The sequence below is a fragment of the Hyperolius riggenbachi genome, chromosome 3 (assembly GCF_040937935.1).
Source record: "Hyperolius riggenbachi isolate aHypRig1 chromosome 3, aHypRig1.pri, whole genome shotgun sequence".
Lineage (NCBI taxonomy): Eukaryota > Metazoa > Chordata > Amphibia > Anura > Hyperoliidae > Hyperolius > Hyperolius riggenbachi.
In genome coordinates this window covers 455,883,023-455,908,313 of record NC_090648.1, presented here as the reverse complement: position 1 = coordinate 455,908,313, position 25,291 = coordinate 455,883,023, and the positions used below count along the sequence as shown (strand labels likewise).

The following is a 25,291-nucleotide window of genomic DNA, read 5'->3' as shown; positions in this document are numbered from 1 at the left end:
AGCGGTGGGGGACACAGATGAGAGGAGGGGGATGGAGGCGACGAGCAGACATGACACACAGAGCGGTGGGGGGACACAGATGAGAGGAGGGGGATGGAGGTGACGAGCAGACATGACACACAGAGCGGTGGGGGGACACAGATGAGAGGAGGGGGATGGAGGTGACGAGCAGAAATCACACAGAGCGGTGGGGGACAAAGATGAGAGGAGGGGGCAGAGGTGACGAGCAAACATGACACACAGAGCGGTGGGAGACACAGATGAGAGGAGGGGGCAGAGGTGACGAGCAGACATGACACACAGAGCGGTGGGGGGACACAGATGAGAGGAGGGGGATGGAGGTGACGAGCAGACATGACACACAGAGCGGTGGGGAGACACAGATGAGAGGAGGGGGATGGAGGTGACGAGCAGACATGACACAGAATGGTGCGGGACACAGATGAAAAGAGGGGGATGGAGGTGACGAGCAGACATGACACAAAGCGGTGGGGGACACAGATGAGAGGAGGGGGATGGAGGTGACAAGCAGACATGACACAGAGCGGTGGGGGACACAGATGAGAGGAGGGGGATGGAGGTGACGAGCAGACATGACACAGAGTGGTGGGGGACACAGATGAGAGGAGGGGGCAGAGGTGACGAGCAGACATGACACCAAGAGCGGTGGGAGACACAGATGAGAGGAGGGGGAAGAGGTGACGAGCAGACATGACACACAGAGCGGTGGGGGGACACAGATGAGAGGAGGGGGATGGAGGTGACGAGCAGACGTGACACACAGAGCGGTGGGGAGACACAGATGAGAGGAGGGGGATGGAGGTGACGAGCAGACATGACACAGAGTGGTGCGGGACACAGATGAAAAGAGGGGGATGGAGGTGACGAGCAGACATGACACAGAGCGGTGGGGGACACAGATGAGAGGAGAGGGGATGGAGGTGACAAGCAGACATGACACAGAGCGGTGGGGCACACAGATGAAAGGAGGGGGATGGAGGTGACGAGCAGTCATGACACAGAGTGGTGGGGGACACAGATGAGAGGAGGGGGATGGAGGTGACGAGCAGACATGACGCAGAGCGGTGGGGGACACAGATGAGAGGAGGGGGATGGAGGTGACGAGCAGACATGACACAGAGCGGTGGGGGACACAGATAAGAGGAGGGGGATAGAGGTGATGAGCAGACATGGAACACAGAGCGGTGGGGGACACAGATGAGAGGAGGGGGCAGAGGTGACGAGCAGACATGACACACAGAGCGGTGGGGGACACAGATGAGAGGAGGGGGCAGAGGTGATGAGCAGACATGACACAGAGCGGTGGGGGACACAGATGAGAGGAGGGGGATGGAGGTGATGAGCAGACATGAAACACAGAGCGGTGGAGGACACAGATGAGAGGAGGGGGCAGAGGTGACGAGCAGATGACACAGAGCGGTGGGGGACACAGATGAGAGGAGGGGGATGGAGGCGATGAGCAGACATGACACACAGAGCGGCGGGGGGACACAGATGAGAGGAGGGGGATGGAGGTGACGAGCAGACATGACACACAGAGCGGTGGGGGACACAGATGAGAGGAGGGGGCAGAGGTGATGAGCAGACATGACACAGAGCTTTGGGGGGACACAGATGAGAGTAGGGGGATGGAGGTGACGAGCAGACATGACGCATGGGGGGAGGGGGGGGGGGGGTACACAGATGAGAGGAGGACGGCAGAGGTGACGAGCAGACATGACACACATAGTGGTGGGGGACACAGATGAGAGGAGGAGGATGGAGGTGACGAGCAGACATGACACACAGAGCGGTGGGGGACACAGATGACGGGAGGGGGAGAGAGCTGATGAGAAGACATGATGCACAGAGCGGTGGGGAACACAGATGAGAGGAGGGCGGCAAAGGTGACGAGCAGACATGACACACAGAGCGGTGGGGGACACAGATGAGAGGAGGGGGCAGAGGTGACGAGCAGACATGACGCACAGAGCCGTGGGCGGACACAGATGAGAGGAGGGGGATGGAGGTGACGAGCAGAGATGACACAGAGCGGTGGGGGGACACAGATGAGAGGAGGGGGCAGAGGTGACGAGCAGACATGACACACAGAGCGGTGGGGGGACACAGATGAGAGGAGGGGGATGGAGGCGACGAGAAGACATGACACACAGAGTGGTGGGGGGACACAGATGAGAGGAGGGAGATGGAGGTGACGAGCAGACATGACACACAGAGCGGTGGGGGGACACAGATGAGAGGAGGGGGGTGGAGGTGACGAGCAGACATGACGCACAGAGCAGGGGGGTGGGGGGAGGACACAGATGAGAGGAGGGGGCAGAGGTAACCAGCAGGCATGACACAGAGTGGTGGGGGACACAGATGAGAGGAGGGGGATGGAGGTGACGAGCAGACATGACACAGAGCGGTGGGGGACACAGATAAGAGGAGAGGGATAGAGGTGATGAGCAGACATAACACACAGAGCGGTGGAGGACACAAATGAGAGGAGGGGGCAGAGGTGACGAGCAGATGACACAAAGCGGTGGGGGACACAGATGAGAGGAGGGGGATGGAGGCGATGAGCAGACATGACACACAGAGCGGTGGGGGGACACAGATGAGAGGAGGGGATGGAGGTGACAAGCAGACATGACACACAGAGCGGTGGGGGACACAGATGAGAGGAGGAGGCAGAGGTGATGAGCAGACATGACACAGAGCTTTGGGGGGACACAGATGAGAGGAGGGGGATGGAGGTGACGAGCAGACATGACGCACGGGGGGGTACACAGATGAGAGGAGGACGGCAGAGGTGACGAGCAGACATGACACACATAGCGGTGGGGGACACAGATGAGAGGAGGAGGTGACGAGCAGACATGACACACAGAGCGGTGGGGGACACAGATGACGGGAGGGGGAGAGAGCTGATGAGAAGACATGATGCACAGAGCGGTGGGGAACACAGATGAGAGGAGGGCGGCAAAGATGACGAGCAGACATGACACACAGAGCGGTGGGGGACACAGATGAGAGGAGGGGGCAGAGGTGACGAGCAGACATGACGCACAGAGCCGCATGGGGACACAGATGAGAGGAGGGGGATGGAGGTGACGAGCAGACATGACACACAGAGCGGTGGGGGGACACAGATGAGAGGAGGGGGATGGAGGCGACGAGAAGACGTGACACACAGAGTGGTGGGGGGACACAGATGAGAGGAGGGAGATGGAGGTGACGAGCAGACATGACACACAGAGCGGTGGGGGGACACAGATGAGAGGAGGGGGTGGAGGTGACGAGCAGACATGACGCACAGAGCGGGGGGGGGGGAGGACACAGATGAGAGGAGGGGGCAGAGGTGACGAGCAGACATGACACAGAGCGGTGGGGGGACACAGATGAGAGGAGGGCGGCAGAGGTGACGAGCAGACATGACATGACACACATAGCGGTGGGGGACACAGATGAGAGGAGGGGGCAGAGGTGACAAGCAGGCATGACACAGAGTGGTGGGGGACACAGATGAGAGGAGGGGGATGGAGGTGACGAGCAGACATGACACACAGAGCGGTGGGGGACACAGATGACGGGAGGGGGAGAGAGGTGATGAGAAGACATGACGCACAGAGCGGTGGGGAACACAGATGAGAGGAGGGTGGCAAAGGTGACGAGCAGACATGACACACAGAGCGGTGGGGGACACAGATGAGAGGAGGGGGCAGTGGTGACGAGCAGACATGACACACAGAGCAGTGGGGGGACACAGATGAGAGGAGGGGGATGGAGGTGACGAGCAGACATGACACAGAGCGGTGGGGGACACAGATGAGAGGGGGATGGAGGTGACGAGCAGACATGACACACATAGCGGTGGGGGACACAGATGACGGGAGGGGGATGGAGGTGATGAGAAGACTTGACGCACAGAGCGGTGGGGGACACAGATGAGAGGAGGGAGGCAAAGGTGATGAGCAGACATGACACACAGAGTGGTGGGGGACACAGATGAGAGTAGGGGGCAAAAGTGACGTGCAGACATGACACACAGAGCGGTGGGGGGACACAGATGAGAGGAGGGTGGCAAAGATGACGGGAGGGAGATGGAGGTGATGAGAAGACATGACGCACAGAGCGGTGGGGGACACAGATGAGAGGAGGGCGGCAAAGGTGACGAGCAGACATGACACACAGAGCGGTGGGGGGACACAGATGAGAGGAGGGGGATGGAGGTGACGAGCAGACATGACACACAGAGCGGTGGGGCACACAGATGAGAGGAGGGCGGCAAAGGTGATGAGCAGACATGACACACAAAGCGGTGGGGGACACAGATGAGAGGAGGGAGCAGAGGTGACAAGCAGACATGACACACAGAGCAGTGGGGGGACACAGATGAGAGAAGGGGGATGGAGGTGACGAGCAGTCATGACACAGAGCGGTGGGGGACACAGATGAGAGGGGGATGGAGGTGACGAGCAGACATGACACACAGAGCGGTGGGGGACACAGATGACGGGAGGGGGATGGAGGTGATGAGAAGATGATGCACAGAGCGGTGGGGGACACAGATGAGAGGAGGTCGGCAAAGATGACGAGCAGACATGACACACAGAGTGGTGGGGGACACAGATGAGAGGAGGGGGGTGGAGGTGATGAGCAGACATGACGCACAGAGCGGGGGGGGGGGGGGAGGACACAGATGAGAGGAGGGGGCAGAGGTGACGAGCAGACATGACACAGAGCGGTGGGGGGACACAGATGAGAGGAGGGCGGCAGAGGTGACGAGCAGACATGACGCACATAGTGGTGGGGGACACAGATGAGAGGAGGGGGATGGAGGTGACGAGCAGACATGACACACAGAGCGGTGGGGGACACAGATGACGGGAGGGGGAGAGAGGTGATGAGAAGACATGACGCACAGAGCGGTGGGGAACCAGATGAGAGGAGGGCGGCAAAGGTGGCGAGCAGACATGACACACAGAGTGGTGGGGGACACAGATGAGAGGAGGGTGCAGAGGTGACGATCAGACATGACACAGAGCGGTGGGGGACACAGATGAGAGGGGGATGGAGGTGACGAGCAGACATGACACACAGAGCGGTGGGGGACACAGATGACAGGAGGGGGATGGAGGTGATGAGAAGACATGACGCACAGAGCGGTGGGGGACACAGATGAGAGGAGGGGGCAGAGGTGACGAGCAGACTTGACACACAGAGCGGTGGGGGACACAGATGAGAGGAGGATGGAGGTGACGAGCAGACATGACACACAGAGCGGTGGGGGACACAGATGACGGGAGGGGGATGGAGGTGATGAGAAGACACGACGCACAGAGCGGTGGGGGACACAGATGAGAGGAGGGCGGCAAAGGTGACGAACAGACATGACACACAGATCGGTGGGGGGACACAGATGAGAGGAGGGGGATGGAGGTGATGTGCAGACATGACATACAGAGCGGTGGGGGACACAGATGAGAGGAGGGGGATGGAGGTGACGGGCAGACATGACACAGAGCGGTGGGGGACACAGATGAGAGGAGGGGGATGGAGGTGACGAGCAGACATGACACACAGAGCGGTGGGGGACACAGATGGAGAGGAGGGGGCAGAGGTGACAAGCAAACATGACACACAGAGCAGTGGGAGGACACAGATGAGAGGAGGGGGATGGAGGTGATGAGCAGACATGACACAGAGCGGTGGGGGACACAGATGAGAGGGGGATGGAGGTGATGAGCAGACATGACACACAGAGCGGTGGGGGGACACAGATGAGAGGAGGGGGTGGAGGTGACGAGCAGACATGACGCACAGAGCGGGGGGGGGGGGGGAGGACACAGATGAGAGGAGGGGGCAGAGGTGACGAGCAGACATGACACAGAGCGGTGGGGGGACACAGATGAGAGGAGGGCGGCAGAGGTGACGAGCAGACATGACATGACACACATAGCGGTGGGGGACACAGATGAGAGGAGGGGGCAGAGGTGACAAGCAGGCATGACACAGAGTGGTGGGGGACACAGATGAGAGGAGGGGGATGGAGGTGACGAGCAGACATGACACACAGAGCGGTGGGGGACACAGATGACGGGAGGGGGAGAGAGGTGATGAGAAGACATGACGCACAGAGCGGTGGGGGACACAGATGAGAGGAGGGGGCAGTGGTGATGAGCAGACATGACACACAGAGCAGTGGGGGGACACAGATGAGAGGAGGGGGATGGAGGTGACGAGCAGACATGACACAGAGCGGTGGGGGACACAGATGAGAGGGGGATGGAGGTGACGAGCAGACATGACACACATAGCGGTGGGGGACACAGATGACGGGAGGGGGATGGAGGTGATGAGAAGACTTGACGCACAGAGCGGTGGGGGACACAGATGAGAGGAGGGAGGCAAAGGTGATGAGCAGACATGACACACAGAGTGGTGGGGGACACAGATGAGAGTAGGGGGCAAAAGTGACGTGCAGACATGACACACAGAGCGGTGGGGGGACACAGATGAGAGGAGGGTGGCAAAGATGACGGGAGGGAGATGGAGGTGATGAGAAGACATGACGCACAGAGCGGTGGGGGACACAGATGAGAGGAGGGCGGCAAAGGTGACGAGCAGACATGACACACAGAGCGGTGGGGGGACACAGATGAGAGGAGGGGGATGGAGGTGACGAGCAGACATGACACACAGAGCGGTGGGGCACACAGATGAGAGGAGGGCGGCAAAGGTGATGAGCAGACATGACACACAAAGCGGTGGGGGACACAGATGAGAGGAGGGAGCAGAGGTGACAAGCAGACATGACACACAGAGCAGTGGGGGGACACAGATGAGAGAAGGGGGATGGAGGTGACGAGCAGTCATGACACAGAGCGGTGGGGGACACAGATGAGAGGGGGATGGAGGTGACGAGCAGACATGACACACAGAGCGGTGGGGGACACAGATGACGGGAGGGGGATGGAGGTGATGAGAAGATGATGCACAGAGCGGTGGGGGACACAGATGAGAGGAGGTCGGCAAAGATGACGAGCAGACATGACACACAGAGTGGTGGGGGACACAGATGAGAGGAGGGGGGTGGAGGTGATGAGCAGACATGACGCACAGAGCGGGGGGGGGGGGAGGACACAGATGAGAGGAGGGGGCAGAGGTGACGAGCAGACATGACACAGAGCGGTGGGGGGACACAGATGAGAGGAGGGCGGCAGAGGTGACGAGCAGACATGACGCACATAGTGGTGGGGGACACAGATGAGAGGAGGGGGATGGAGGTGACGAGCAGACATGACACACAGAGCGGTGGGGGACACAGATGACGGGAGGGGGAGAGAGGTGATGAGAAGACATGACGCACAGAGCGGTGGGGAACCAGATGAGAGGAGGGCGGCAAAGGTGGCGAGCAGACATGACACACAGAGTGGTGGGGGACACAGATGAGAGGAGGGTGCAGAGGTGACGATCAGACATGACACAGAGCGGTGGGGGACACAGATGAGAGGGGGATGGAGGTGACGAGCAGACATGACACACAGAGCGGTGGGGGACACAGATGACAGGAGGGGGATGGAGGTGATGAGAAGACATGACGCACAGAGCGGTGGGGGACACAGATGAGAGGAGGGGGCAGAGGTGACGAGCAGACTTGACACACAGAGCGGTGGGGGACACAGATGAGAGGAGGATGGAGGTGACGAGCAGACATGACACACAGAGCGGTGGGGGACACAGATGACGGGAGGGGGATGGAGGTGATGAGAAGACACGACGCACAGAGCGGTGGGGGACACAGATGAGAGGAGGGCGGCAAAGGTGACGAACAGACATGACACACAGATCGGTGGGGGGACACAGATGAGAGGAGGGGGATGGAGGTGATGTGCAGACATGACATACAGAGCGGTGGGGGACACAGATGAGAGGAGGGGGATGGAGGTGACGGGCAGACATGACACAGAGCGGTGGGGGACACAGATGAGAGGAGGGGGATGGAGGTGACGAGCAGACATGACACACAGAGCGGTGGGGGACACAGATGGAGAGGAGGGGGCAGAGGTGACAAGCAAACATGACACACAGAGCAGTGGGAGGACACAGATGAGAGGAGGGGGATGGAGGTGATGAGCAGACATGACACAGAGCGGTGGGGGACACAGATGAGAGGGGGATGGAGGTGATGAGCAGACATGACACACAGAGCGGTGGGGGACACAGATGACGGGAGGGGATGGAGGTAATGAGAAGATGATGCACAGAGCGGTGGGGGACACAGAAGAGAGGAGGGCGGCAAAGGTGACGAGCAGACATGACACACAGAGCGGTGGGGGACACAAATGAGAGGAGGGGGCAGAGGTGACGAGCAGACATGACACACAAAGCGGTGGGGGGACACAGATGAGAGGAGGGGGATGGAGGTGACGAGCAGACATGACACACAGAGCAGAGGGAGACAGAGGTGATGAGAAGAGGGGAAATGTACAGCAGAGAGGTATACAGTGGTGACAAGTGGACATGACATGGAGAGCCCGTGGGGATACAGACAGGAGGGAGGGGACAAGTGACATGGAAAGCAGAGGGGATACAGAGGGGGCAGTAGGAAGGTGACACACAGGGGCGGACTGACCATTCGGGCACTTGGGCACGGACCAATGGCCCGTGGTCAGGGGGGCCCCGCTAGAGCACCCTGAACAGGAGGGGAGGCAGCCAGTGAAAGGGAGCTGTGGGCAGAGCGATGGGGAAGGAGGGACATCTCCCCCCCTTTCCTCACCTTAATGCCCCCTTCCTGGCTCTCCCCTCCGGAATATGTAAGTGTCGGCGCAGCGGCTGACAGCGGGCGGGGACTTACCGCTGTTACAGCCACCGGGGGGAGCTTTGATCTGTGTGCCACTAGTCTGGTCTACTCAAGACCAGACTAGCGGCGCACAGATCAGAGCTCTCTCTGGCGGCTGAAAGAACAGCGGTAAGTCCCCGCCCGCTTTCAGCCGCTGCACCGACACATAAATATTCCGAAGGGGAGAGCCAGGAAGGGGGGCTTCAAGGTGAGGGAAGGGGGGGGGGGGAGATGTTCCCCTTTTCCCATCACTTTGCCCACAGCTCCCTTTCGCTGGATGCCTCCCTTCCTGGGGACACCTACAGACCTGGCTACATATACTGGGAACACCTATACAGCTGGCTACATATACCGGGGACACCTATAGACCTGGCTATACTGGGGACACCTATAGACCTGGCTATACTGGGGACACCTATAGACCTGGCTACATATACTGGGAACACCTATACAGCTGGCTACATATACTGGGGACACCTATAGACCTGGCTATCTGTACTGGAGACACCTATAGGCCTGGCTACCTATGCTGGAGACACTTGTAGACCTGACTATCTATACTGGTGACACCCATAGACCTGGCTACCTATTCTGGGGACACCTATAGTCCTGGCTACCTATTCTGGGGACACCTATAGACCTGGCTATCTAAACTGGGGACATCTATAGACCTGGTTATCTATTCTGGGGACACCTATAGACCTGGATACTTATAATGGGGACACCTATAGACCTGGATACCTGCACTGGGAAAACCTATAGAGCTGGTTACTTCCACTGGGGATACCTTTTGACCTGGTTACCTATACTGGGGGCACCTATTTTGGGGGAACTGCTGCCAGATTAACTATTTTTGGGGAACTGCTGCTGCCAGATTACGTGTATTTTGGGAAACAGCTGCCAGATTAGGTGTATTTTTGGGGAACCGCTGCTTCCAGATTATGGGCTCGATTCACAAAGCGGTGCTGCTAACCCAGTTAGAGACTTTAGGCGTGATAACCATTGCACCACGCTGGTGAAAAGCCAGTTTAGGTGTGATAAGTTTAGGTGTGATAAGTTTAGGCATGCTAAGTTTAGATAAGTGTAGATAGCGTGCAAAGTCCCGCACGCAAAGCAGCGCCATTAAACTCTATGCGAAGTGCACCAGACTTTGCTAGCGCAAAACTTTTGATCAGCTGTGCACTGCGGTGCTAACGCAGTTGGTGCTTAAACTTATCACACCTAAACTTATCATGCCTAAACTTATCACACCTAAACTTATCACACCTAAACTTATCATGCCTAAACTGAGTTTAGGTGTGATAAAGGGCTTTTCACCAGCGTGCTAACTGTTAGCACCGCTTTGTGAATCAGGCCCTATGTGTATTTTGGGGGAACCACTGCTGCTACATGTATTTTGGGTGATCCGCTGCCAGATTATGCATATTTTGGGGAGCTGCCGCCAAATTATGTGTATTTGGGGGAACCGCTGCTGCCAGATTACATCTATTTTGGGGTAACGACTGCCATATTATCTGTATTTTGGAGGAACCTCTGCCAAATTGCAAGGATTTTTGGTGAAATGCTGTCAGATTACATGTATTTTGGGGGGAAACACTATGGCAGAGTTCAAACTTCCCCGGCAGACCTTTTACACCACTGCTAAGGTCATGTATATTTTGCCCCACCCGTGACCACGCCCACATTCTGTTGCGTGACCACACACGCGCAGCGCAGGGGTTTTCTTTAGTATAAAATATCTGTTGTCAGTAAATTATTTAGTCTGTAAAAATATAACGTGAAAAGTAGGAAACAATGGTATGGGGGCCCCATAATCTTCTATTGCCCGGGGGCCCCATGAGTTGTCAGTCCGCCCTTGGTGACACATGGGAAGCTGGGGAGCAGACTTCGCATAATGTTATAATGTTAGATCCTGGCAACAACCACTTGGCCAGTTTGGGTATTGGCCAGATTTAGGGTTCAGTTTGTAACAGATATAATAAAAAACATTGAACTAAGTTAAATTCAGGTTTCCAGTTAGAAAGGTCTAGTTATTAATTTGCTTGAACTTCGGGCTACTGTCCTGATCCTCATCACCAGGTATTGGCTTCACCGTATATCATTTATACTTACAAGTCGAATGTACAGGCTCTCCAGTTCCGGTTGAAGCCCATTATAGTTTTCATTTCTTCCTCGGTTAATTCAAAGTCAAACACCTGAATAAAGCAGATTACAGACAGGAGATGATCAGTAATATGGAGAAAATATAGATCTCTCCAGCTACGGCGCCTTTAAGTGATTTTGTTGAACCTATGACTTAAGGCCCCGTTCACACTTGCGTTTTGTCATGCAAACGGACCGGATCCTGATCGGATCCTGATCGGATCAGGACCTGATCCGGATAGGAACCGTACGGTTCCGATCAGGATCCGATCCGGATCCGGTCCGTTTGCATCAGGCATGCATCAGGCTGCCATCCGGCAAAAAATAGCGAAATTTAAATAAAAAAATGTTGGGGTCAGCAGAAGGTGCACCTGGTGCACCTGTAGAATCAGGTTCCTCCACTGTAGGCCTCACCTCCACCTCCGACATTCTGCCAAACAGCTCCAGCACGTCTGTCACTGCTGCTCCACTCCAGACATGCTTGGCCCATGTGTCCCCATCCAAAATGGCCGCTTGGGTACGCATAGGAAGTGGGGTAGAACGTCAGGTGTTTGTAGGCAGTGTGTTCTGTGCCTTCTGTTTCCCATTGGTTTCTGTGTTCCAGATGGTGCTGTCAGGCTCAGGTCCGGCTCCGGTCCGGGAGCGTGGGCCGGAGATCCGGACCCAAAAAATAGCGCATGTTGGAAAAGTGTCCGGAGTCCGGATCCGGTCCGGCTCCGTAATGAACGGAACGGACACGTGTGAATGTCCGCATAGCCTTTGCATTGCTATGCAGAACGTACGTTCCGTTTGTACAGTATACGGTCTGGATCCTTAATGTGTACTTGTACAGTCATGTAGCGTGAAAATAAAAATATGTATGTTTAGTACAATTCGTTTGACCCGTCACTTAGAACTTGCCTGGGTTCTTTTTATGTTTCCACTATAAGGCTAGGTGCACACATAACATAGCATGAAAAACTGCGTTTTATGTAATGTTTCATTTTATGTTGTGTGCGTTTTTGCTGCATTTTTACTGTGTTTTTGCTGCATTTGCATCAGCGTTTTTTTGACAGCAGATGCGTTTTTCAAGCATTTTGCATGCGTTTTAATGCATTTGCGGTCCGCATATACAAAACACATATGCGTTTTGTATGCCTTTTTCTGTTGCATTTTATGCAAATCGCTAGAAAGACAACAGGAAGCGGAAATACATCACAAAACAATTTTTTAAAGCAAAAACGCATAGAAAAATGCATGGAAAACGCATGAAAAATGCATACCATTCCGTTTCCATTGACTTTCATTATGCGAGTTTTTGATGTGTTTTTGAATAAATATGCAACAAAACGTGTCTTTAAAAACGCATGTTTGAAAACACATAGAAAATGCATATACATTTTTATATGCGTTTTTTCCTGCGGCCCATAGATTTCCATTAGCGGCAAAAACGACTAGCGTTTCTGCTATGTTTGCACCTAGCCTCAGGCTTAAAGAAATCCTGTACTGCAAAAAAGTTCTCCTGGGGGGTACTCACCTCAGTAGGGGGACCCTATCGAGGCTTCCCCCGTCCTCCTGTGTCCCACGGCGGTCTTGCTGCAGCCCACGGAATGCACAGGCGACAATTTGTCGGCCTGTGCAATATTTACCTTTTCTGGCTCCAGTGGCTCTTCTGACGGAGATAGGCGGAAATAGCCAATCTCCGTCGGGTCCGCTCTACTGCGCAGGTGCAGGAGACTTGCGCCTGCGCAGTAGAGTGGCCCGACGGAGATCGGCTACTTTCGCCTATCTCCGTGGGAAAAGCGGATACTGCGCATGCGCTGGAGCCAAGGAGGTAAATATTTACATCGCCGACGCTCCGGGGGGATTTCCACCGCCGCCGCCGTGGGACCGAGGAGGACGAGGGAGGCCTCAATAGGATCCGGAGGCTTCCCCCACCCGAGGTGAGTACCCCCCAGGGGAGTTTTTTTCATTACAGATTTTTTTTAATAATCCACTGCTTATAAGCAGGGTCCATTCTGCATGTCCATTGGTCCACTGCAATGTGCAATATGCTGTGTGAAGTGGTGGGGGGGCGCTATACACACTCTAGATTCTCGGCAGACTAAATGTTATTGCCTGCCTTGGATGAGTTTCATGTAGTTTCAGTAGCTAAAATAAGCCTTCATACCCATTATGGAACACACGTGCCCATGTACTATACAATCTATGCACGTCTGAAGTCGTATTACACGCTATATAACAACAACAATAACAATAATATTTTTATAGTGCTTTTCTCCCTGGGGACTCAAAGCGCTGTGACCTTGCATCTCAAAGGCTAGGGAAAAGAGGTGAGTTTTTAGCCTTGTTTTAAAGCTGTCCAGAGAAGGAGCCTCTCGTACTGATTGTGGAAGTGAGTTCCATAGAGTAGGGGCTGCATAGGAAAAGGCCCGAGCACCAAATGTTAAAGGATACCCCAACTGAAATGTGACATAATGAGATAGACATGTGTATGTACAGTGCCTAGCACACAGATAACTATGCTGTGTTCCTTTTCTCCTTTCTCTGCCTGAAAGAGTTAAATATCAGGTATGTAAGTGGCTGACTCAATCCTGACTCAGACAGGAAGTGACTACAGTGTGACCCTCACTGATAAGAAATTCCCCTTTTTTACCTCGTTCTTGCTCTCAGAAGCCATTTTCTGCTAGGAAAGTGTTTTATAGTTGGAATTTCTTATCAGTGAGGGTCACACTGTATTCACTTCCTGTCTGAGTCAGGACTGAGTCAGCCCCTTGCATACCTTATATTTAACTCTTTCAGGCAGAAAAATAAAAAAAGGAACACAGCATAGTTATTTGTGTGCTAGGCACTGTACATACCCATGTCTATCTCATTATGTCACATTTCAGTTGGGGTATCCTTTAAGTGTATCCTGGGAATAACCAGCTTCATCTTGTTGGCAGAGCGGAGGGTGTGTGGAGGGGCATAAAGTTCCAATAGATCCTCTATGTATTTGGGTCCCATGTGGTTTAGAGCCTTGAGGCTGGTTTCACAGTGGGACGTTACAGGCGCACGTTAGAGCAGCCTGTAACGCAGCCCACCGCACAGTAATGAAAAATCAATGGGGCTGTTCACAGTGCGGACGTTGCGTTACATTGTAACGCTGCGTCACAAGGCAACGTACTGCATGCAGTACTTTGGACGCGGCTGAGCCGCGTTAGACTGCTTGCACATGCTCAGTAATGTTGGGGAGGAGCGGAGAGCGGCCAGGCACATGGCTAATTAATATGCACTGCACGTTATGACGTGCAGTGTTTACTTCCTGGAGCAGCCGCTCTGTGCGGCGATTGGCCGGCGGGACCACGTGATGCCGCATGCGCACAAGAGTGCGCATCACGGCATCACTGACGTCAGAGTGAGCTGCACAACGCGGCTCACTCTGACGTCCAGATCCAGCACCACCAGGCGTTGAGTTAGGGGGACGTTATGCGACCTTAACGCCCCCTCTAACGCAATGTCCTGGTGTGAAATTAGCCTGAATGTCAGCAGGCAGATATTAAAATTGATTCTCCATTTTACTGGCAACCAGTGAAGAGTTTGCTGTACTGGGGTGATGTGTGAGCTGCGGGGGGCATTGGCTAGGAGTCTGGCTGCAGCATTCTGTACTAGATGTAAGGGGCGCAGAACCTTATATGTAGATCCGACGAACAGGGCGTTGCAGTAGTCTAGGCGGAAGGATACAAATGCATGAACCAGGGTAGGTAGGATTTCAGCTGGGATAAGGTGTTTGATTTTCGCTATATTTCTTAGATGGAAGAAGGAAGACTTGACGACAGCTGATACCTGCTGTCTGAATTTTAAATTTACATCCAGGATCCGGATCAGTGAATAATGGCGGACAGCGCCTATGCATAAAAATGGCGCCGGATTAAAAAGATACGCTTATCGCTATTTATCGTTAGTACTGCATAATAATGGCGCACAGGGATAAAAGAAGAAAAACGGCACACAGTAACGTTATTTATTAATAGTGCCGTTCATATGCCAAACAGCAGACGTTATTGTGCACAGTAACGTTATTTATCAATAGTGCCGTTCATATGCCAAACAGCAGACGTTATTGAGCACAGTAACGTTATTTATCAATAGTCCCCTATATAAGCCAAAATGCAGAAGTTGTTTAACTACAAAACAGTGAATGGATTTAATGTAACACTGTCAAGGTTAGGGTTAGGCACCACCAGGGGAGATTTAGGGTTAGGCACCACCGGGGTAGTTAGGGTTAGGCACCACCAGGGGGGTGGTTAGGGTTAGGCACCACCAGGGGGGTCTTAGGGTTAGGGATAGGTACAGAGGGGGTTCTGTGTGTTAACGCTAAATAACAATAAGGCTTTAACGTTAAATAGCGAAAAGGCTTTAACGTTAAATAGCGATAAGCGTCAAACGGATTAGTGGCAACACCATGCGCCATTATTCGCAGGCGCCATTTTCAGATGGACCCCCAGGATCACCCCAAGGTTTCACACAGAGTCTTTATACTGTACAGTATCTCCCCCAATAGCTAGTTTGAGGTGGTGAGCGTTTTGAACTTTATCCATCATGTGTGGACCACCTACCACCAACACCTCTGTTTTATCAGAGTTCAGCCTCAGCCAGCTGGTGTTCATCCAATTTTGTAAATCAACTAGACACGCAATTATGGATGCTAATGGGTCTTGGGTGCCTGGCTTGAAGGACAGATACAGTTGTGTGTCATGTGCATAACAATGGTATCCTAGGCCATAGTTCTGGATTATTTTGCCCAGTGGGAGCATGTAGACTGCAAAGAGTAATAGTGATAGTACAGAACCCTGTGGAATTCCATAGGCAAGTGGCACTGGATTAGAGTAGTGTGTGGCACTGCATTAAGGATCCAGTTGGGCCAGGATCCAGGTCGCAGGTAGTGGGGCGGAAACTTTGAATGAGAATTCCAAAATCTTCTTCACTCAGAGTGTCAAAGACTTGCCATGGTGGTACGGTAGTAGGCAGATGCAAAGTCCAGCGGTCAGTTGATGTTGTTGGTGTAATGCTGGCACGGATGGCAGACACCTTGTTTGTGAAGAAGGCAGAGAATTCTTCAAACCTTTCCCCGGAGAATGTGGTTGGGGCTTTTAGGCAGGAAGGATTGCAGAGTGATTCCACTGTGTGGAAGAGTTGAGCAGCTCTGTTGTTGGCTGCAGATATTTTGTGCGAGATAAAGTCTGATTTTTTCTTGGTTATTGCTTGTTGGTATTGTCCGAGGTGTTGAACTAGGCTTGATTTGTGCACCTTAGACCCTGATTTGAGCTATATGCTTATATGCATATACAGTGGGTAGGAGCCCCTGACAGCCTATCTGTTCCTTTGCCGCAGCTCCGCTCCCAGTCAGTGTACCGGGGTCCCCTCCGCTGCAGATGCCCTCCTCGCCTGTGTTCTTCTGCGACTGTACAGAACGCTCCAGGCTATGTGAGCGCAATCGTGAGTGGTGCGGCTGCGTAGGCACAGAAGATGCCGACTTCAGTACCCCGGCTGGGAGTGAAGCTGCGGCATGGGACATAGCGGCTGCCAGGGGCTGGGGGAATGCCCAGGTAAGTAGATCTTGTTTTTTTTTTTTAACCCCAGATGTATCCTTTAAAGAATGGGAATCCAGGAAAGTACAATTTCACCTCTTGTGGTCTAGAGGTTTATACCCCCCTAGTGACCAGGCCATATTTTACAATTCAACACTTAGATTTAACAGTTTATGGCTCACTCATAGAACTTAGCACCCAAATAAATGTTACTTCCTTTTCTTGTCACTCAGGCCTCTTGCATACTACATGCGTTTCCGTTTTTTAATCGGCACTGCATGCTGCATTTTTTTCAGCGGTTTTCTTTTGATAGCATCCAGTGTAAATCAGAATCGCAAATCGGATTTGCAGTGTGCAGGGGGCCTAATACAGCTTTCTTTTGCTGGTCTCTGATTGCTGCTGCGCTTTTTCTTATTAATAAAAAAAGAAGTGTTTTTAGTTTAAAGCGGGATTGTCACCATATAGATAACATTTCAACAGCAACTGGTCTGAGTGTACTAAGTGATAAAGATCCTAATCCTGCATTCAAAACTTTCAAAACTTTTACTGCTGTTATGGTTTAGAGTTATCACATACTTTAGGAGCATTGGCCCTTTAGTAGTCAGTGCATGCTGGGGGTTCTTTTTATCTATAATATATTCCTCCTCTTCCATTTATTTCCCTGCCGAACTGTTTATCTGAAACCTGACCCCTGCTCACTTGTGTTTACAAGCAAAGCTGAGGTGACTCAGTGATTGGAGGATAAAAGAAAAAAAAAAGATAAGGGCAGAAATGACATCAGGATTTAGCCTCAGCTGTGGGCAAAAGACATGGCACCCACCAGGAACAGAATTCTCTTAATTTACTATACAACATTCACTGAAATCAAAATGTGGACAGGACAATACATGTGTTATGTAAGTAGATCAAGTATTTATCTACTTATATATGAGTTTTTTTTCCATGGCATAGTATGGCTAATCCTACTGCTTTAAAAAAAACGATATCTTTTATTACCCCCTGACCCTCCAAATTAGCCTTAGATGGCGATACATACATTAGGCATCAGCCTATGTATGGGATTTGATTGTGAGCTGTTGCTATGGACAGTTAAGTGACTGGTCTGTCCCCTGTACAGTAGCGCTGTACACATAAATAATGCTTTTTTTGTTTATTTCAGCCTGCCAGCTCCGATTGTGGCTGGCAGGCTGTTCGTGTCGGTCCCCTGTGTCCCCTGCAGGGAATGCACACTCCCACGAGAGCTTGTTCCTTGGAGCTAATCTTGCGAGGCCCAAGACAACGCCAATCGGCATTACGTGGTCCTGACAGCGCCACACTCCCAACACCGATCTGCGTGAGGCAATCGGGAAGTGGTTAAGGTTATTGAAACAGATATAATGAATTATCTCATCAGTTTATTTTCAGTTCAGACTCACTTTAAGTAGAGTTGGCCATACATCAGATGACCATCCGATTAATATAATTGGATAGGAAGAAAATCAGTGCTGCCAAGAGCAACCAATTTTGGGCCAAAATTGACTGCATGTTTCGAAGGGACATGCTGCAAGATGTAGGCCCGACCTGCTCAATCGGGTGCATAGCGGTAGTGGCATGCGACGTCGGGACAAGTGGCGAATGTGACGGAGTCCTCCGGTGCTGTCCTTCCTAATGTAAAAAGCCCCCCGTGCAGTATACTTTACCTGTTCATCTCCACCGCTGGCTCCGGGCTGCGCCTGCAATCTGCATACACACGCCCCACACAATTGCCGGCATAACCTGAGTACATGTGTGACGTCTGACACACCCCCCCAGTTATGCCGGCAATCACGTGGGACCCATGTATGCGGATTGGGGGCGGAGCCAGTGGCAGACACAGACAGTAACAGTATACTGCACCGGGGAAGGGGGCACATTTTACTTTGGGTGACAACAGCAGGGGGCGGCCGATGTGGCATCACAAGGCTGATTCGGGCATGGGCAGGCAACAGATCTCTCTCCAATCAGATTCGATCAGAGAGAGATCTCTCTCTTGGTCGATCTGCCCATTTCATCTGCACCCAGGCTTCAATCTGGAACAGTTCAAGTTTCTTGTCTCATCATACACATATAGACATCTGACCGTACACTGTTGATCGTTTTGGGGCCAATCCGGTCCCCTTTGTCAGGGCAAGGGCAGAGAAACATACATGTGGACCAGATTGGCCCCATAACAATCGTCGGTATATGGTCAGATGTCTTTATGTGTGTGATGGGGCAATAAACTGGAACTGTTCCAAATTGAAGATTGTGTGTGGACCCCTTTTTTGATTGTATGGATGATCATGGCCTTAGGGATTAAGCACCAGCAACTGCTCTTTACAGGTGTGTGATTCTTTTTCATATTGACTGTCTACAGAACCAGTAGTTTGACTATTTTCTTTTGCCGTACCTGGAAGTTTTCTTTCACACGCTGAGGGGTCACAGATTTTGGGATGACCACCACATTCCTCTGAATATGGAAGCGAAGCAAAATCTGAAATACAGTAAAAAATGTTTAGCACTTTGGTATGAAACCATTATCATTAGACTTCACCCCAAAGCGGTTTTTACCCTAACGGACAAGAGTGATTTTCACCTTTCAGTGCTCATCCCTTTCATTTGCCAATAGCTTACTCACTACTAATCACAATGAAATGATCTATATCTTGTTTTTTTCACCACCAATTGGGCTATTTGGGGTTGATGTTTGTTTTCAGTAATTACTTTATTTTCTATGCATTTTAAAGGCAAAAACATGGAAAAAATGAAAAAATACACTATTTCTCCAATTTCATCCCCTATAGTTTTAATATAAACACTGCTACTGTACATAAAACCCACACATTTTATCTGCCTATTTGTTCTGGTTATCACAAGACTTTAATTATGTCCCTAGTACAAAGTATGGTGACAATATAGTATTTGGAAATAAAGGTGTATTTATTCTTTGGTGAGTTTTTTGTCACTATTTTCACGTGCACAGGAATACACGCGCACGTGCACAGCGGCAGCAGCACTGTCTGACTTATAAAAAGTTTTTATAAGTCAGCTTGTCATTAAGTGGTTAAGTTACGTAAAAGAAAACCCCTTTGCCTTCCCAAAAAATTAGCTTTGAATCATTAAAAATAGTGCTTCTAACTAAAAAGGTGAGTGCCATTTGCCAAATGGGATACGACACAATTCAACGCAACACATCTAAGTGTGAAACCAGCCTAAAGGATACCAGAGGTGAACACCTGTAGGCTCCAGAAAAATTAGCCTTAGATGGCGATACATACACTATGCTACCCACACATAGGCATCAGCCTATGTATGGGATTTGATTGTGAGCCGTTGCTAGGGACAGTTAAGTGACAGGTCTGTCCCCCTGTACAGCGCTGCGCTAGATCGCAGCGCTATATACATAAATAATTGCTTTTGGGGCCAATCCAGTCCCTTACGTTCCAGTGTAAAATACGCACTACTGCACAAGCGCTGGCCTATACGCACTATGAAACAACTTGTGGAGTGCAGGTGCAGAGCACTCTTGGCCATGGGAGTGCGGACATGTTTGCAATGCCGGATCAGCGTTTGCACAGTAATGCTGGCTGACATGGCTGGCATGACACACTTACCAGGGCTTTTACAATGGAGCAGAGGGAGACGGAGGTAGACAGGGTGGGGGCATGAAAAAACATTTGTTCACAGAAGTTCACCTCCAGTATCCTTTAAAGTGTACCTGAGATGAAAGGCGTCTCGGATATCATACTTACCTGGGGCTTCCTTAAGCCCCTTTAAGGCTGTTAGTCACTCACCTTCTCCCTGGGTGGCTCTGGTCCTCCGTAATTTAGCCGAAAGACTGGCCCAGTGGCGCTCTTCGGCACGCATGCGTGGCAAGGCATGCTCCCCTGTCTCGCTCCCGCAGCTGGGAGCATTCTGCAGTTGCACAATAGTACTGCGCAGGCGCAGATTGGTCCCAGGAACACAACGGGGGAGCGTGTCTGGCCCGGCATGCGTGATGAAGCGTGACTCAACCAGACTTTCAGGATGAATTACGGGGAACTGGAGCCACCCGAGGAGATAACAAGGGACGAGCTGCCTTTAGGGGGCTTAAGGAAGCCCCAGGTAAGTATGGAACCTGAGACGCTTCTCATCTCAGGTAAGAGTTTTAAAACCATTTAAGTTATGCCTCAAGGAAAAAATTATCTCTGAATCACCAAAGCAAGCAGCATAAGCCCCATACAGACAGTGAATTGATGGGCGAAACATTATTTTGAACCACAGTCTGATGTCTATACAGATATCAGTAGCTTTGTGCATCTGGACCAGATTTTTTCAACCAGTTGCTTTGTCACCACCAGGATAATACTACCATAAAGCCTACTGAATCATATCACTCAGGCAGCCAAATCACTTTGCATTGCTGTATCCAATTTCAACTTATGGAATTCTCTATGAAGTCAAATAAGTGTTCCTGTATGCACTAATGAAGCTCAGACACTGATCAGCTGTGGGTTTAGTGACAAGTTGGGAGAGCTGAGGACATCTTGTGTAGAAGGAACCAAGAGACCCCCAAAGAATCAGTTGGAGTGAACTCAGGATCTGGAGGTGTGCAGAAATCGTAACGTGTGGCCGGTGCCAACGGATGCTACATCTAAATCATATCAATCAATCAGTTTTAGTAAATGGGCATCTCTCTACTTACCTGGGCAGACGTCTTGTTGTGCCGCTTGGCAATCTCTTTGATATTTGGGTCATTTAAAAGGGATGGATCCTCTGGCTTGGCCCTGAAATACATTATGTAGAAAACAGTGAGCAGTAAACTCCCAGCCTCTGGACAGAGAAGGCAAAAGACATCCTCTATTGGTTTTATAACTGTGTGGTCACTGGGGTCACTAAAGAAATTAAAGAAAACCTCCCCACGTGGAGGCAGTGGCGTACCTAGGGAATTTGACACCCGGTGCTGATTATTTACAGACAACACAACACTTCCCCCCCCCCAAAAAAAAAACACAATTTTTTTTTTTGATGGGAGAGTTAACGGGTTGGGAGGCCAAGCGTGTCGATGCAAATTTTGGGGGATTTTTGGGGACAAGGAGTCGTCAGGATGTGGACAGAGCTAACTGCTATGAAACTCTGGACTCTATACAGTGGTGCAGAAGATGTCAGTGCTATAAATACACAATAATATGGTAGGACATTAGACTATGGTTATGATACGAGTAGACTGTGAGCTCACCTGAGGACAGTCAGAAAAGGGGTACATACGAAAAAAAGGGGGTGCATACAAGGAGGGGGGATAATGAGGTAGAGGCACAAGTCACAAGACAGAGAGTATGGTGGGAGAGGAGAAATGGCAGGAAGACCTCTCACCAGGACTGCAGATGTCACCAGTCTTGTTTGGCAGGGACATGCTGTTAAAAGAAGCCACTAAAATCTGAAAAGAGGAAGGGGTCGTGGGAAGACAACAGGGTGGGAGGGGGAGCTGGGAAAAGAGATAAGACTACCTGCAATCAAGCTAATCTAAATTGCCTGGATCTTGCTTCACTGCTCACTACAGAAGGCCTGTATCACTGGCTTCTGCAACAGCAGACTGCACTGCATTATTGACACATGGCTACTGATGACAGGCAACTTCTAAAGCACTAAACACATCATGCCACCTCTCCCTGCTAATGTCCCAGCTGCAGCACAGCAATCATTCTCTCTACTTACCCTGCTGCTCTGCACATTCACTCACTGCAGGCTGTGTGTAGCGAGCGAAGAGACACATTGCCCACCGGACAGGAAGAGGTAGGGGTGCTACATCTAGTGCAAGAAGTAGTACAGCCCCCTGCACTGCCTGCTGCTATCTTCCCCAAATGTTGCCCAAACTATGAGAAAAGGTCCCAGGTGGAAGAACACAGCGGCACCTCTATCCATGGCTACACCCGGTGCTGAAAGCATCTGCAGCCCTATGGTAGGTACGCCACTGCGTGGAGGAAAATATTTGATTTGATCTCAGCTCTTAGCCTTGGACAAGAAGAAGAAAACCGGACAAAGGTTGTAAACTTTCACCACACTCTAAAAAAAGACAGAGTGAAGAGATAAACAATTGTGTCTATCCCCCTTATTCTAAAAAATAATATTTTAAGATATCCCAGTTTTATTTTATATTTAAATATACTTTTTAAGTTTTAACTGTTTCACTGTCTCTGCTCAATGACACAAGTAGTGAAGTATGTCAGAGCTCAAATCTATGAACTATTGACCCTTTTTTTTTTATCTCTTTCCTGCTCCCAGAAGCCATTTACTGCCAGGAAAAAGTTTTATGACTGTAATTGCTCATCAGTGAGCTATAGTCCAAACCCAGCCCCAACCTGCACAGAAACTATCACTTTCATACCTAATGTTTAACTCTTTCAGGCAAAGAAAGAAAAAAAGGAACACAGCATAGTTATTTGTGTGCTTGGCACAGTACATACACATCTATCTCATCGTGTCACATGTCACCTCGGATGTCCTTTAAAATGGATCCAAGGCAATATGTTAAAGGGACTCCGAGCAGTGCAGAAACTATGGAAAGATGCATATCATTTTAAAGCTCTCTTTCTCCTCTTTCCAATGATATATAAATCGCCGCCCTACGCCTTTTAGTTTTCGCTATTTTCGCGACTGAAATTGCCACGACCGCGATTTCAATCGCGAAAATAGAGAAAACTAAAAGGCGTAGGGCGACGATTTAGGTGTCGCCAGAAAGAGGAGAAAGATGAAGATGATATCCATCTTTCCATAGTTACATTGTATTACACAGGGCGACTTTTTCCTAAAAGCAGCTGCATTCTGCTGAATGGAGCTGCTGACACTGGGGAAAGTGTCGTCCTGTGTAATACAAGTTACTATGGAAAGATGGATATCATTTTAAAGCTCTCTTTCTCCTCTTTCTGGCGACACCTAAATCATTGCCCTACGCCTTTTAGTTTTCTCTATTTTCGCGATTGAAATCGCGGCCGCGGCAATTTCAGTCGCGATAATAGCGAAAACTAAAAGGCGTAGGGCGGCGGTTCATATATCATTGGAAAGAGGAGAAAGAGAGCTTTAAAATGATATGCATCTTTCCATAGTTTCTGCACTGCTCGGAGTCCCTTTAATACTAGATACTCTAAAAATGTACTAATACAAGTAGTGTTTAGTGAGATATCTTTCCTTGCATGAAAGTTTAGACTGTGGGAGCAATTCAGCCATGCTGCACTCTGTGTCTAGCAAATTTGTTCTTGCCACTTTACACAATGTGGTATTGTGCACAATTTTTGATGGGGACTAAACTGAAAGTGGTCTTACCAGGGCCGGTCTGGGGAGCCCAGTGGGCTGTATGCGGTCACTGCAATGCCTTTTGAATGGCAATAGTCAATGAGCTTCTCTTGTGTTAGGTAAGGATGACACTCAATCTAGTAGTGAAGAGAAGAATACAGATAATGCTGTGTTAGTGTGGCTGGGTGACTCTGCAGGAAGGAGAGGAGAACATGTATAGATCATGGAGCTGGAGGTTACCTGGTTGACAGCCGGCTTGTGCTTCAAACCCGGCTTGTTCAGCAAGCGCTCGATTTGCCTGCTATTGAAGTTAGAGATTCCTATGGCTTTCACCAGCCCGGCGTCCATCAGCTCTTCCATACCCTGCGGAGATGGGCATAATGTAACACTTCAAGGAAATATTAAGTAAAAATGAAAAAGCAGTTTAACTGACCTGGAGCTTCTTGCAGCCCCCTGGAGTCATCCTGTGCCAGCGCCGTCCTTCCACGACCCTCTGGCAAGCAGCAGCGACCCCCTCAATGTTGGCAGGGTATGCACCTCCTCATCGTGTCTCCATACACGGCAGTGTTCTGTGCATGCCCAGTATGGGAAAAGCGCTACTGAGCATGCGCAGAATACTCCCGACAATGGGAGCATGATCAGGGTATGCACGACTCGGGGCCGGGCCTGCGCAGTAGCCTTCAACTGGCCATGACCGGCCAGCTTTGAGGGGTTCACTGCTGCTGGCTGGAGGGTCGCAAAAGGACAGCATGGGCACAGTATGACTGTGGGGGCTGCAAGACGCTCCAAGTTAATGAAACGTATTGTGTTATTTTTTTTTACTCAACTGCTTGTGGACCGAAGACGTACAAATCTATTGTTGTGGGAAGCATCGGAATGGTCCAGAGGTTTCCCAGATTCTCCTCGAGCTAACCACTATGGCTATGGATTGTCTTCTTCTTGTGGCTAGGTTCCCGCCTGAATACAAACTTCTCCGTACCGAGCATGCATTAGTGTGAAATGCACATGCCAAGTAGAACAAAGCCACTTATGCATGAAAGAAAAAGCCGTGCGCAAGCAGCCCATTCTCTGATGGGAACGCCGTGATGAAAAGCATACTCGGCAAGACCTTGTGGAATATGCTTAGAAGCACCCAGCACTGGATCCATGGGCTCAAGGAGTATCGGGCAGGGTTGTTGTTCAAAGTCAGGACCACAGGGATTGGAACCCAAGCAGCCACTTTTAGCTGCTGAAAAACCACTTTAAAGAGGATCTATAACTTTAAAAATCCCCCTGGGGGGTACTCACTTCGGGAGGGGGAAGCCTCTGAATCCTATTGAGGCTTCCCCGTCCTCCTGTGTCCCACGGTGGTCTCGCTGCAGCCCACTGAACAGAGGGCATGTCAATGTTTACCTTCCCGGCTCCAACGCTGGTGCAGTAGCAGCTCTCCATTCGGAAATAGGCGGAAATAGCCGTTCGCAGTCGGGTCCGCTCTACTGCACAGGCG

The 25,291-nt window shown here is 51.0% G+C and overlaps 1 protein-coding gene across 3 annotated transcripts in view; it reads right to left on the bottom strand.

Moving 5' to 3' along the window:
• LOC137564253 (aldose reductase-related protein 2-like) overlaps positions 1 to 25,291 on the bottom strand; it is a 76,214-nt gene that overhangs the window by 12,863 nt on the left and 38,060 nt on the right. For all 3 annotated transcript variants that reach the window (XM_068277898.1, XM_068277897.1, XM_068277899.1), the window contains 5 exons: positions 24,046 to 24,168; positions 23,836 to 23,942; positions 21,221 to 21,302; positions 18,947 to 19,030; positions 10,961 to 11,043 (listed from right to left, as the gene is read on the bottom strand). In XM_068277898.1, coding sequence (XP_068133999.1) covers positions 10,961 to 11,043; positions 18,947 to 19,030; positions 21,221 to 21,302; positions 23,836 to 23,942; positions 24,046 to 24,168 — 479 coding nt within the window. The remainder of the gene's footprint in view (positions 1 to 10,960; positions 11,044 to 18,946; positions 19,031 to 21,220; positions 21,303 to 23,835; positions 23,943 to 24,045; positions 24,169 to 25,291) is intronic.